Genomic DNA, 15,516 nt, shown 5'->3' on the forward strand with positions numbered 1-15,516 from the left:
TTTTTGGTATTGACTGATTGATTAAGTGAGTGACGGAGTCTCACTCTGTTGCAAAGAACTTTCTGGTTGATACTCGGGTAACAAAGTTTAATGAACTAGAAAATTCTATTCTCAGAACATCCCCGAGTAATCTAGCCAATGTGTGCTCACATACAACCTGCTCGGGTACTCAGGTACAGAAAAGGAGAGACTCTGCTTCAGAAGTCTGACAGTATGAGTGTGGGGAGCTAGGCCTCGTGCATGGTTCTGTGCGGAACCAGCTGTTTACTTTGGAAAAGTTGCAGAGCTGTTAGGGGCTTTGGTTTTTCCATTTGTAAACTGAGGCTAATAACACTTACCTAATAAGACAACTAGGTTGTCATCACAAAATGAACATGCTGTCAACCTGTGTATTAAAGTCTAAATATTTACTTTTTACGCACACTGATGGGATCAATTTTCCACTAGCCAGTTATTAATGTTTACTAACTAGTTCACATCCATTTATAATCTACATGGCTTTCTAGTCAAAGGGTTCTCCCTGAAGCCGTGGCACATTTCTAAAAGTGTTAAAGCTGGAGTGTTTCACAAAATGGGGCCAAAACCAAATTATCATCTTTAGGAAAGCACAAAAGGGAAAAAAACCAGAAATGGTCATAGCGTGTTAACAGTCCCCAGGAAGGCAGTGAAGTCTGTTGAGCAAGGCTGGCTACATGTGCATAAATGGGGGCACTTAGGCAAGTTTTCTCTGAGTCCTTGTCTACTCATTTGTGAAATGTGGATGACCACCGTACCCGATGTGTCAAGAGTGATGCGACACAGCACCTTGTAGTACTAAGCCAGGTCCTCAGTTAGCACTAAGCACTCTTACTATTGCCTCCACCTGGCACAAAGCAAACTGAGATCTTAGGTGGGCCCATCAAGTGTCATCTGATTGTCTTAGAAGTTCTTTTTATCTTTTTTTTTTTTTTGAGACTGAGTCTCGCTGTCACCCAGGCTGGAGTGCAGTGGCGCGATCTCAGCTCACTGCAAGCTCCGCCTCCCGGGTTCACGCCATTCTCCTGCCTCAGCCTCCTGAGTAGTTGGGACTACAGGCACCCACCACCACGCCCAGCTAATTTTTGTATTTTTAGTAGAGATGGGGTTTCACCGTGTTAGCCAGGATGGTCTCGATCTCCTGACCTCGTGATCCGCCCACCTCGGCCTCCCAAAGTGCTGGGATTACAGGCGTGAGCCACCACGCCCGGCCCAAGTTCTTTTTTTCTAAGACAGAGTTTTGCTGTTTTGGCTCAGGCTGAAGTCCAATGGCACAATCTTGGCTCACTGCAACCTCCGCCTCCCGGGTTCAAGTGATTCTCCTGCCTCAGACTTCTGAGTAGCTGGGATTACAGGTACGCTCTACCACACCTGGCTAACTTTTTTGTATTTTTAGTAGAGACGGGGTTTTACCATGTTGGCCAGGCTGGTCTCGAACTCCTGACCTCAGGTGATCCACCTGCGTCGGCCTCCGAAAGTGCCAGGATTACAGGCGTGAGCCATCGCTCCTGGCCACAAGTTATTAATAAAGCAGTTCTGCATAATCCTTCTATCCAGGTTTGATTAATTAACAAATTTACATTTTTTTCTGAGTACCTTCTGTGGGCCACACACTGGAACACAAATAATTTTCCTTATCTAACAAATTTCCTATTGGCAATGTTCTAAATAGCTAGGACTTATTTTCACACCGTGTGAAATAGGACTTATTTTCACACCGATTCTCACTCCTTCTTAACAATTTAGGACCAACTGCTTTTTATGCATTTGTCTCTTCAATACAAGGAAGGAGCTCAGTGTACGGGAATGTTAAATGGCTGATAATGCAACTTTCTTGCTCATGGACTAAAGAATGTCGGCCATGGTGCCCGACTGGGTGCTATTTTATATAGAAAAAAATGTTTGCAAGATTTTAAGGTAAGTGTTGACAGTTGCATACACACGTGACTAGAAGTCAACTCAGTAGTTTCACCCTTATTAGGGTAAAACTTTAACTCCGTAAGTCTGCTACCTGACAGGCACAGCAAATGTTTAAGGAAATCTGCATTTAGCTTCAACAGACATCTGCTGATGGAAATTTGGCGTTGGTTCGCTCAAATTAGTAAGATTAAGAAAACCTTAAATTCAGCTGGGCACGGTGGCTCACGCTTGTAATCCCAGCACTTTGGGAGGCCAAGGTGGGTGGATCACTGGAGGTCAGGAGTTCAAGACAAGCCTGGCCAACATGGTGAAACCCTGTCTCTACTAAAAATACAAAAATTAGGGGGGTGGCTGTAATCCCAGCTACTTGGGAGGCTGAGGCAGGAGAGTCTCTTGAGCCTGGTAGGCAGAAGATGCAGTGAGCCGAGATCCTGCCACTGCACTCCAGCCTAGGTGACAGAGCGAGACTCCGTCTCAAAAAAAAAAAAAAAAAAAGAGAGATCTCAAATTACTCAAATTCTCAAATTAATAACCTAACATCACACCCTGAGGAACTAGAAACACAAGAGCCAACCAACCCCAAACTGGCTGCTTCCTTATGTTGAAGAGACTAATGCATAACAAGCAGTTGGTCCTAAAACGTTAAGGAGTGAGAATTGGTGTGAAAATAAGTCCTATTTCTAGCAGGCTTTAACCTATTTATGCTGGAGGCTGCAAATTTTTTGGTGTGGGAAAATCAAGACATTGGCGATGACCTTGAGCAGTAGGATATAAATAACTCTCACAAGCTTAGCATTCCAATAATGGAACACTAGGCATAAATGGGTTAAATATAATTGGAATAATCATAAGCTAGTTCTTTAAAGAGAATTTCAGGCATTCTCCCCCCGCCACATCCAGAAGAAAAAAATCTTACTTGAACAAATTTTCTGTGACTCTGGAGACTTTTACAACCATGTAGTAAGAGTATAAAAATTTAGCAAATGGGCCAGGCAGATCACTTGAAGTCAGGAGTTTGAGACCAGCCTGGCCAATATCATGAAACCCTGTCTCTACTAAAAATTCAAAAATTAGCTGGATGTGGTGGCACGTGCCTGTAGTCCCAGCTACTTGGGAGGCTGAGGCACAAGAATCGCTTGAAACTGGGAGGCGGAGGTTATCACACCACTGCACTCCAGCTCTGGGTGACAGAGCAAGACTGTCTCAAAACAAAAACGAAAACAACAACAACAAAAAATTTAGCAACGTGTTAACAACGGCTAATATGTATATATATTTCTTCACTTGATCTTAGCCAAAAGGCTGAGAAATGATGTACATATTCTTTAGGTCACAAAGAGTTTGGCTTATTACTAAAAGGCCTTTATTAAACAACAGAATATAAATTCTTCTCACCTGCACGGGGTACATACTCTAAAACAAACCACACAATTGGCTATAAAACAATTGTATAGCTAATTAAAAAAAAAAATCAAAATCACACCAACCACATTCTAGGACCACAGCACAATAAAAATAGAATCAGTACTAAGAATATTGTTCAAAACCATATGATTATGTGGAAATTAAACAACCTGCTCCTGAATGACTTCTGGGTAAGGCATAAATCAAGAAATTCTTTGAAACGAATAAGTACAAAGATACAACCACTAGAATCTCTTGAACACAGCTAAGGCAGCGTTAAGAGGAAAGTTTATAGTACTAAACATCTACACCAAAAAGTTAAAAAGATCTCAAATTAATAACCTGACATCGCACCTTGAGGAACTAGAAAAAAACGAGCCAATCAACCCGAAAGCTAACAGAAAACAAGAAATAACCAAAATCACAGCTGAACTAAATGAAATTGAGACATGAAAAACCATACAAAAGATAAATGAAACCAGAAATTGGTTATTTGAAAGAATACATAAGAATGACAGATCACTAGCTAATTAAAAAAAGAGAGTAGACCCAAATAAATACAATCAGAAATGACAAAGGGGACATTACCACCAACCCCACAGAAAAATACATATAACTATCATAGAACATTATGAACAGCTCTATGCACATGAACTAGAAAATCTAGAAGATATGGATGAATTCCTGGACACATACACATTTCTAAGACTGAGCCAGGAAGAAATAGAATCCCTGAACAGACCAATAATGAGCTCTGAAATTCAATCAGTAACAGATAGCCTACCAACCACCAAAAGCCCAGGACCAGATGGCTTCACAGTTGAATTCTAACAGATGTACAAAGATGAGCTGGTGGCACTCTTACTAAAACCATTCCAAAAAATTGAGGAGGAGGTAATCCTCTCTAACTCATTCTATGAGGCCAGAATCATTCTGAGTCCCAAACCTGGCAGAAACAACAAAAAAAGAAAACTTCAGGCCAATATCCCTGATGAACACAGATACAAAATTCCTCAACATAATACTGGCAAAACGAATCAGCAGCAGCACAACAAAAAGCTAATCCACCACAAACAAGTAGGCTTCACTCCCAGGATGCAAGGTTGGTTCAACATATGAAAATCAATTAAATGTGATTCATCACATAAACAGAACTAAAAACAAAAACCACAGGATTATCTCAACAGATGCAAAAAAAAAAAAGCTTCCAATAAAATTCAACCTCACTTCATGTTAAAAACCCTCAAAAAACTAGGTAATGAAGGAAGATAACTCAAAATAATAAGAGCCATCTATGACAAACCCACAGCCAACATCATATTGAATGAATGGGCAAAGGCTGGAAGCACTCCCCTGAAGAACTGAAACAAGACCAGGATGCCCACTCTTACCATATCTATTCAACATTAGTGCTGGAAGTCCTAGGCAGAGCAATCAGGCAAGACAAAGAAATAAAAGGCATCCAAATAGGAAGAGAAGAGATCAAACTTCTGTGTTTGTAGATGATATAACTTTATACATAGAAAACGCCATAGTCTTGGCCCAAAAGCTCCTAGATCTGATAAACGAGCAGTCCCCAATCATTTTGGCACCAGGGACAGGTTTCATGGAAAACAATTTTTTTTCCACAGACTCGGGGGATGGGGTGGGGGATGGTTTTGGGATGAAACTGTTCCATCTCAGATCATCAGGCATTAGAGTCTCATAAGGAGTGTGCAATCTAGATCTCTCACATGTGCAGTTCACAATAGGGTTCACATGCCTATGAGAATCTAATGCTGCCACTGACCTGACAGGAGAAAGAGCTCAGGCATCAATGCTGGCTAGCCTGCCATTCACCTCCTGCTGTGTGGCCCAGTTCCTAACAGACTATGGACCAATACCGGTCTGTGGCCCAGGAAGATGGGGACTCCTGTGATAAACAACTTCAGCAAAGTTTCAGGGTACAAAATCAATGTACAAAAATCAGTAGCATTTCTCTACACCAACAACATCCAGTTGAGTGCTGAATCAAGAATGCAACCCCGGCCGGGCGCGGTGGCTCACGCTTGTAATCCCAGCACTTTGGGAGGCCGAGGCGGGTGAATCACGAGGTCAGGAGATCGAGACCACGGTGAAACCCCGTCTCTACTAAAAATACAAAAAATTAGCCGGGCGTGGTGGTGGGCGCCTGTAGTCCCAGCTACTCGGAGAGGCTGAGGCAGGAGAATGGCGTAAACCTGGGAGGTGGAGCTTACAGTGAGCCGAGATTGCGCCACTGCACTCCAGCCTGGGCAACAGAGCGAGACTTCGTCTCAAAAAAAAAAAAAAAAAAAAAAGAATGCAATTCCATTTACAGTAGCCACACACACAAAATACCCAGGAATATAGCTAACCAGGGAGGTGAAAGATCTCTACAATAAGAATTACAAAACACTGCTGAAAGAAATCAGAGATGACACAAACAAATGGAAAAATATTCCATGCTCATGGATAGGAAGAACTGATATTGTTATAATGTTCATACCTACTGCCCAAAGTGCTTTACAGATTCAATGTTGTACCTATCAAACTACCAATGACATGCTTTACAGAATTAGAAAAAGCTATTGTAAAATTCATATGGAACCAAAAAAGAGCCTGAGTAGTCAAAGCAATCCTAAGCAAAAAGAACAAAGTTGAGGACTTTACATTACATGACTTCAGACTATACTACAAGGCTACAGTAACCAAAACATCATGGTACTGGTACAAAAACAGACACACAGACCAATAGAACAGAATACAGAGCCTAGAAATAAAGCTTCGTACCTACAACCATCTGATCTTTGACAGTGTTGGCAAAAACAAGCAATGGGGAAAGGACTCCCTATTCAATAAATGGTGCTGAGACAACCAGCTAGCCATCTGCCAAATAATAAAACTGGGTCCCTTCCTTACACCATATACAAAAATCAACTCAAGATGGATTAAAGACTTAAATGTAAAACCTAAAACTATAAAAACCCTCGAAGAAAACCTAGGAAATACTATTCTGGACATAGGCCCTTGCAAAGATTTCATGATGAGGACACCAAAAGCAATTGCAACAAAAAAAAATTACAAATGAGACCTAATTAAAGAGCTTCTTTACAGCAAAAGGAACTAACAGCAGAATAAACAACTCATAGAATGGGAGAAAATATTTGCAAACTATGCATCTGACAAAGGTCTAATATCCAGCATCTATAAGGAACTTAAAGCAAATTAACAAGTAAAACCAAACAGCCCCATTAAAATGTGGGCAAAGGACATGAACAGACACTTTTCAAAAGACGACATAAACATGGCCAACAAGCATATGAAAAAATGCCCAATATCACTAATCATTAGAGAAATGCAAATCAAAACCACAATGAGATGCCATCTCACACCAGTCAGAATGTCTATTATTAAAAAGTCAAAAAATTAACAGATGCGAGGTTGTGGAGAAACAGAACACTTAGACACTGCTGGTGGGAATGTAAATTACTTCGGTCACTGTGGAAAGCAGTTTGGCAATGTCTCAGAACTTAAAACAGCATTTGACCCAGCAATCCCCTTATTGAGTACACACCCAAAGGAATATAAATCTTTCTACCATAAAGACACATGCATGCTTATATTCATCACAGCACTGTTCACAATAACAAGGTCATGGAATCAACCTAAATACCCATCAATGATAGACTGGATAAAGAAAATGTGGTATGTATACACTATGAAATACTATGTAGCCACAAAAAGAATGAGATCATTTCCTCTGCAGCAAGATGGGTGGAGCTAGAGGTCATTATCATTATCTTAAGTGAACTAACACAGGAACAGAAAACCAATACCACATGTTCTCACTTATAAATGGGAGCTAAACACTGAGTACACATGGACACAATGAAGGGAACAACCGACTCCGGGGCCTACTTGAGGGTGGAGGGTGGGAGGAGGGTGAGGATCAAAACACTACCTATCAGGTATTATGCTTATCACCTGGGTGCCAAATGATCTGTATAACAAACCCTTGCAACATGTGATTTCCTTATATAACACATCTGTACATATACCCCTGAAACTAAAAGTTAAAAAAAAAAAAAGCCTTTATCAATAATAGTGCAGAAAACTTCTGTATCTGAATAAAAATTCTAGGCTGTACATCATAGATTTTCATAATCTTAAAATGTTGACTTTATAGACTATTCTGTTCCCTATTACAAATATTAGTAAACTTGGATATCTTGTGACATAAACACTGATGGTCCACGCACAGGAGAACTGGAAATCAAATCCTGCTGAAAACTCAGGCTTACCGGACCCTGAAGACTTCCATCCTCCCTGTCAATACTGCCTCGAGAGAGTCTCACATCAGGTTTCTGAAGAAATTAAAACAAAATCAAAACAATTTCATTTTTGATTTGAAAATTTTCGACAGATTCTGTATTAAATTCCTTCCTTTTTAACACAATTGTCCTCTGAATAAGAAGAGTTGAAACTTTCCCTGTTTCAAAAAAATTCCAGTGATGATGAATGAAGGTTGGCTGCCTTGGGAAGAACTGCATTCCTCTCCACACACGCACACCTTACAGACTGGCACCTGCACTGGCCCACCCAGTGCTGGAGAACCTGCACTTCACCTCTATTCCAAGTAGCACAGCAGGCTTTCTTCTTCACTGAGAGACCCGCAATCCCAGGATAAAAGTATCAGGCATTACTTGCGGCTTTCTGACAGAATATGGCTTATACGGATTTGGCTGTCTTGCCAAAGTACCATATGAGTTCAATTACAAGACTGTTTTCCCACACTGCATCTAGAATATAGAAACCAAATAGAGAAATCTAGATTTTATGTAAATAACAGTACGGAAATTTCACCAATATCAGAATAAATGAAGTAGGCTACATGCCTTTATGGTGAAGGAACAGGGCAGAAAAGGCTTTTCCTCATGAAAACAACTCTGTGCTCCCGCAGTATGGGTTACGGGCCTGCAGCCACAGTGGCTCCTGCCTCCCCTTTGCTCATGAACACTGGCCATATACTTCTTCCTGGAAAACTTCTGTTCATTCTTCAAGGCTCAGCCAGACACCCTTTCTTGGCAGCATGTTTCCCTCTTCAAGCAGAGCTGGTCGCTTCTTAGCCTGTGCCTTACAGATACCTCTATGTTGGCACCTATCAGGCATAATTACTTCCCTCATTAGAGATGGAGCATCTTGATGTCTGATTTGTCTGTGTATCTCCTATTTCCCACACCTGAGCCTGCCACTGAGCACACCATCTGCAAGCACTTGTTGGGTGGGGGATGGAGAAATGAGCTTCACCTCTCCCTTCTTTTCCAATTCCAATTCCAGTGCTGTAGCCCAAACCCTTTTCATTGTACCAGTTCCTACTAGGCTTTCTGCCGCTGTCTTAACTATCTCTAATCAAAGCAGGGGTCACTCGTGGGTGCCAGGGTGTAGTAGGAAGTTGGTGAAGGACACAGGTAAGAGTGATCCTCTGATGGCTCAGAGGTAAACAAACTTTCCAGGGCAGGGGCCTTGCACTGTCCTTTGCCTTCTTCCTCCCTTCCCCCTTTCCTTCCCTCCCAGGCACAGTGCCTGGAGGTAGCTGGCTGAGGTCTGAGAACAGCTCCTACCAGGAGGTGGGTAAAGGAGCTCCTGATGGCTAATCACTAAAAGGGGGCTCTGGCTGATTGTTGTTAACAGCCCTCAGGGATTCCATGTGGGAAAAGGTGAAACTTGTGTGTTGTCCCTGAATTTAGGGCAGATTTTGGATCACTTATGGAAAAACATTCTAATAATCAGAGGCATCCTGAAACAGAATAGACAGCCCTGACAGCAGTAGCAGAGAGTAAGTAAAGAGGGCAAAAGTCACAACTTATCTGTTCATTCAACAGAATTACAAAACAGCTCATGTATATCAGCCCCATATCCCTAGTGCCTGGCACAGTTCCTGGTTGGTGTGCACTCAACACATCAATGTTGACTGAATTAACCTCCATGCTACTATATAAAAAAAGTTGTTCCCTTTCATGTAAAAATATTCATTTAAAAGCAACAGCTAAATATAGATGGAAAATGACCTAAATCCTCAAATGTAGCATTGGGTGTGGTGGTGTGTGCCTGCAATTTCACCTATTTGGGAGGCTGAGGTGGGAGGACCCTTTGAGGCCAGGATATCAAGACCAGCCTGGGCAACACAGTGAGAACTCATCTCTACAAAGAAAAAAATTTTAAAAATTAGCTGGGAATGATGGTGTGTGCCTGAGTCCCAGCTACTGGAGAGGCTGAGGTGGGGCGATGGTTTGAGCTCAGGAGTTTGAGGTTGTAGTGAGCTACCACTGTACCACTGCACTACAGCCTGGGTGACTAAGCAAGACTCTGCTCTGTTAGAACTCTCTCAATGAGTAAACCAGAAAAGTTCAGAATAAATACTTCTGAACTCTGAAGAGCATAACTTAAAACATTGTACTGTGTTTATATGTACTATAATATCAAGGAACAATAATTTAAAAAATGAATTCTTACCGCAGATGTGATATATGTAACTAATCCCCACACAGGGGAAGTCAAACCTAGAGGCATGCAGTTAGCGACTATGGCAGAAAGTATACTGTATCTTTTACCAGAGAGGACTATCCCATTAGATATGGACAGCTGTGGCTGGGTGTGAAATATAGCTCAAGAGAAAATTCAGAGGTAGGTAGTTCCTGACTTCTAGGATAGAATCTTCTCTGACAGGTAAGATAGGCATGAATAGACGAAAGGAAACCAGGCAAACACACATAATACAGTCATTCCAACTGGCAACTGAAGGGGAACTCACTGGGGCGGTCCTATTCCATGTAGTAGAGCTCACAGATCCTATTCCATGGAATGCTGAGGTTCTGCCACTGCCTGAATGAAGAGGCAGCTTTGTGGGGCCCAAACATCCCAGATATACTTAAGAAAAATATTCCAAAACACAATGGACTTTGAGAAAAAGTACCCGAGAAGATGAGACTTCAGGTTGACAATTCACAGAACATTACTCAACGTAAATATCAAAGTCAGGAAAGATTTCGGGAAGACCCAGGAACTGTTCAAGCTTAAAGGAAACTCAAGAGATGTGATAACTAAATTTAACTCATGATCCAGGACTTTTTTCTAGAAAGGGCATCCTGTGGACAACTGGTAAAATATGAATAGTCCATTGATTAGCTAACAGTATTGAATTATTGTTAATTTCCTGACATTGGTTAACTCGGCTATGCTTATTTAAGAGAACATCCTTATTTTTAGGAAATTCACATTAAACTATTTAACAGTTAAAAAGCAGGATATCTGGTATTTACTTCCAAATAGTTCAGAAAAAATGGTATGTACAAATATGCAAAGCAAATGAGGTCAAATGTTAACAAGTGGATACTCTAGGTAAAGGGAATGTGGGAATTCTTTGTACCATTCTTGCAACTTAAAAAAAAGTCTGAAACTATCCTTTCCTCTTCTGCCCATTCACTTGAGGGACCAGCTGGGAGCTGGGTCTGCTTAGGGGTTCTGTTGAAGGGCTCTAAACAGAGAGTGGAGGTGATTAGGTTTGACTCTACTGTAGCAGGAAGGACAACAGTATGTATGTATGTATGTATGTATTTATGTATGTATGTATGTATTTATTTATTTATTTTTTTGAGACGGAGTCTCCCTCTGTCACCCAGGCTGGAATGCAGTGGTATGATCTTGGTTCACTGCAAGCTCTGCCTCCTCGGTTCACGCCATTCTCCTGCCTCAGCCTCCCAAGTAGCTGGGACTACAGGCGTCCGCCACTACGCCCGGCTAATTTTTTGTATTTTTTAGTAGAGACGGGGTTTCACCGTGTTAGCCAGGATGGTCTTGATCACCTGACCTCATGACCTGCCTGCCTCGGCCTCCCAAAGTGCTGGGATTACAGGCGTGAGCCACCGCACCAGGCCAACAGTTTCTATTTTTAAGAGACAGGGTCTTGATCTGCTGCCCAGGTCAGAGTGCAGCGGCTATTCACAGGCACAATCATAGTGCATTACAGCCTCGAACTCCTGGCCTCAAGCAATCATCCACCTCAGTTTCTGGAGTAGCTGGGACTATAAATGCATGCCACCACGCCCAGTTAGAGCTACAGTCTAAGAAAACAAAAGATCCACCAGGCCCAACTTACGATGCAGTCATTTAATAGTTACATGATTTTGGTTATTTTAAAATATTATATACATCCTCATTTGTCAATAATCTAACAAAAGAAACATGCACTTACTGTAGAAAAATTAAGATACTGTGAAAATGGATGAAAAAATTACAAATCACTCAACCTTACCATTTGGAAGTAATTATCATTGGTTATTATGGAGTAATTAAAATGTAAAAGTAATTATCATTAGTTAATACTGTGGTGTAAATGTATGTTTACAAACATGGAACCACATCATATGATTCTGCAGCCTTCGCATAACATTTATACAGGGCAAACTGACAAAACAATGTTTAAGGCTGCACAACGTTCCACTGCATGACTATCATCATAAAATAGACAATGGTAGTGAAGGGTGTGGGCTGTGGCACCAGGTGGCCTGGGTTCAAATCAGGATCCAGTCCTTACAAGCTGTGTGACCTGGGCCTCAATTTCTTCATCTCTAAAATGGAACAGTAATTGTAACCAACACATAGGATTGTTAGGAGGATGAAATGAGTTAATATTTGTAAAGTACTAAGTTGGTGCCACATAAGAGTTAAAATAAATAGTTCTTTTATTGTTGGACATTAGGGACATTTTCAAAATCCTTTATAAATAGGTTGTAGATGAACATCTTTGTATACAAATCTTTGACTAAGTCCCTGATTATTTCCCTGGGACAGATTTCTTTTCTTTTTCTTTTAGAGATTGGGGGGGAGTCTCACTATGTTATCCAGGCTGGTCTTAAACTCCTTTGCTCAAGTGATCTTCCTGTCTCTGGAGCAGATTTCTAAGAAAGGAATTACTAAGTCAAAGAGTTTGAACATTTGAAAAATCTTGGTATAAGTTTCAAAATTGCTCAAGGCCATCTTGATTTTCATCTATGTCAGTAATATGTGATAGCATTTCTCTCACTGTACCCTAGCACCACTGTATTATCGTTTTAAAACTCTCAACCAATTCATAAAGAAAATACTGTATAATATATTGTTGTAATTTGTTCTTCTCCTCCTCCCCTTCCCCAAATAGTTGACCATTTCTGTTTCTTATCATGAGATGCTAAGTTCCATGAAGACAGAGTCTATGAAGCTGTCTGCCTCACCACTGCATCTCTGTTACCTGCTAGAACACCGGACAAACAGGTGGAGGAAATGAATGCCCTGTGCATTTTTCTAGTAAACTGATTGTCCATGCCCCTTTGGACAAGGCATATAACCTCTCTAGGCCCAGTTCCTCACCTGTAAAAAAGGCAGAATAATACCTACCTCAGTCAGTCATTATCAGAATTAAAGAAGTGCCTGGGAAAAAAAAAAAAAAAAGAAGTGCCTGGCAGCATTGTGAACATAGATGTGTAGTAAATATTTGCTGAAGGAATGCTTCAATTAATATCCAAGGCACAAGAGATATGTTATAGACGAGGAACTTGACTTAGAGAGATTTAGTTGCTTGGGGTAACACAGCTCTTAAACAGTGGAGGTGGGCTTCAATCAGTCAACAGATAATAAGTACCTTCTAAAGGCAGGAAATATTTACTGTTTTACTTAAACAAAAAATGCAACTCATTTATATTTTTGCCTATAGAGTATGGTATTGTTTCATGTGTTTACATGAATTTTTTTTTTTTTTATTATACTTTAGGGTTTTAGGGTACATGTGCACAATGTGCAGGTTTGTTACATATGTATCCATGTGCCATGTTGATTTCCTGCACCCATTAACTCGTCATTTAGCATTAGGTGTATCTCCTAATGCTGTCCCTCCCCCCTCCCCCCACCCCACAACAGTCCCCGGAGTGTGATGTTCCCCTTCCTGTGTCCATGAGTTCTCATTGTTCAATTCCCATCTATGAGTGAGAACATGCGGTGTTTGGTTTTTCGTCCTTGCGATAGTTTACTGAGAATGATGTTTTCCAGTTTCATCCACGTCCCTACAAAGGACACGAACTCATCATTTTTTATGGCTGCATAGTATTCCATGGTGTATATGTGCCACATTTTCTTAATCCAGTCTATCGTTGTTGGACATTTGGGTTGGTTCCAACTCTTTGCTATTGTGAATAGTGCCGCAATAAACATACGTGTGCATGTGTCTTTATAGCAGCATGATTTATAGTCCTTTGGGTATATACCCAGTAATGGGATGGCTGGGTCAAATGGTATTTCTAGTTCGAGATCCCTGAGGAATCGCCACACTGACTTCCACAATGGTTGAACTAGTTTACAGTCCCACCAACAGTGTAAAAGTGTTCCTATTTCTCCACATCCTCTCCAGCACCTGTTGTTTCCTGATTTTTTAATGATGGCCATTCTAACTGGTGTGAGATGGTATCTCACTGTGGTTTTGATTTGCATTTCTCTGATGGCCAGTGATGATGAGCATTTCTTCATGTGTTTTTTGGCTGCATAAATGTCTTCTTTTGAGAAGTGTCTGTTCATGTCCTCTGCCCACTTTTTGATGGGGTTGTTTGTTTTTTTTTTGTAAATTTGTTTGAGTTCATTGTAGATTCTGGATATTAGCCCTTTGTCAGATGAGTAGGTTGCAAAAATTTTCTCCCATTCTGTAGGTTGCCTGTTCACTCTGATGATAGTTTCTTTTGCTGTGCAGAAGCTCTTTAGTTTAATGAGATCCCATTTGTCGATTTTGGCTTTTGTTGCCATTGCTTTTGGTGTTTTAGACATGAAGTCCTTGCCCACGCCTATGTCCTGAATGGTATTGCCTACGTTTTCTTGTAGGATTTTAATGGTTTTAGGTCTAACATATAAGTCTTTAATCCATCTTGAATTAATTTTTGTATAAGGTGTAAGGAAGGGATCCAGTTGCAGCTTTCTACATATGGCTAGCCAGTTTTCCCAGCACCATTTATTAAATAGGGAATCCTTTCCCCATTTCTTGTTTTTGTCAGGTTTGTCAAAGATCAGATAGTTGTAGCTATGCGGCATCATTTCTGAGGGCTCTGTTCTGTTCCATTGATCTATGTTTCTGTTGTGGTACCAGTACCATGCTGTTTTGGTTACTGTAGCCTTGTAGTATAGTTTAAAGTCAGGTAGCGTGATGCCTCCAGCTTTGTTCTTTTGGCCTAGGATTGACTTGGCGATGCGGGCTCTTTTTTGGTTCCATATGAACTTTAAAGTAGTTTTTTCCAATTCTGTGAAGAAAGTCATTGGTAGCTGATGGGGATGGCATTGAATCTATAAATGACCTTGGGCAGTATGGCCATTTTCACGATATTGATTCTTCCAACCCATGAGCATGGAATGTTCTTCCATTTGTTTGTATCCTCTTTTATTTCACTGAGCAGTGGTTTGTAGTTCTCCTTGAAGAGGTCCTTCACATCCCTTGTAAGTTGGATTCCTAGGTATTTTATTCTCTTTGAAGCAATTGTGAATGGGAGTTCACTCATGATTTGGCTCTCTGTTTGTCTGTTATTGGTGTACAAGAATGCTTGTGATTTTTGTACATTAATTTTGTATCCTGAGACTTTGCTGAAGTTGCTAATCAGCTTAAGGAGATTTTGGGCTGAGACAATGGGGTTTTCTAGATATACAATCATGTCATCTGCAAACAGGGACAATTTGACTTCCTCTTTTCCTAATTGAATACCCTTTATTTCCTTCTCCTGCCTGATTGCTCTGGCCAGAACTTCCAGCACTATGTTGAAAAGGAGCGGTGAGAGAGGGCATCCCTGTCTTGTGCCAGTTTTCAGAGGGAATGCTTCCAGTTTTTGCCCATTCAGTATGATATTGGCTGTGGGTTTGTCATAGATAGCTCTTATTATTTTGAGATACGTCCCATCAATACCTAATTTATTGAGAGTTTTTAGCATGAAGGGTTGTTGAATTTTGTCAAAGGCCTTTTCTGCATCTATTGAGATAATCATGTGGTTTTTGTCTTTGGTTCTGTTTATATGCTGGATTACATTTATTGATTTGCGTATGTTGAACCAGCCTTGCATCCCAGGGATGAAGCCCACTTGATCATGGTGGATAAGCTTTTTGATGTGCTGCTGGATT

At 40.8% G+C, this 15,516-nt stretch overlaps 1 protein-coding gene across 21 annotated transcripts in view; it reads right to left on the minus strand.

The window, feature by feature from the left end:
* PTK2 (protein tyrosine kinase 2) overlaps nucleotides 1-15,516 on the minus strand; it is a 350,940-nt gene that overhangs the window by 19,505 nt on the left and 315,919 nt on the right. For 16 of the 21 annotated variants that reach the window (XM_058444052.1, XM_058444057.1, XM_058444058.1 and 13 more), the window contains one exon: nucleotides 7,641-7,703. The exons of the other annotated variants lie outside the window; for them this stretch is intronic. In XM_058444052.1, coding sequence (XP_058300035.1) covers nucleotides 7,641-7,703 — 63 coding nt within the window. The remainder of the gene's footprint in view (nucleotides 1-7,640; nucleotides 7,704-15,516) is intronic. 21 annotated transcript variants of the gene reach the window in all.

This window comes from Hylobates moloch, unplaced genomic scaffold (genome assembly GCF_009828535.3).
Source record: "Hylobates moloch isolate HMO894 unplaced genomic scaffold, HMol_V3 SCAFFOLD_9, whole genome shotgun sequence".
NCBI lineage: Eukaryota > Metazoa > Chordata > Mammalia > Primates > Hylobatidae > Hylobates > Hylobates moloch.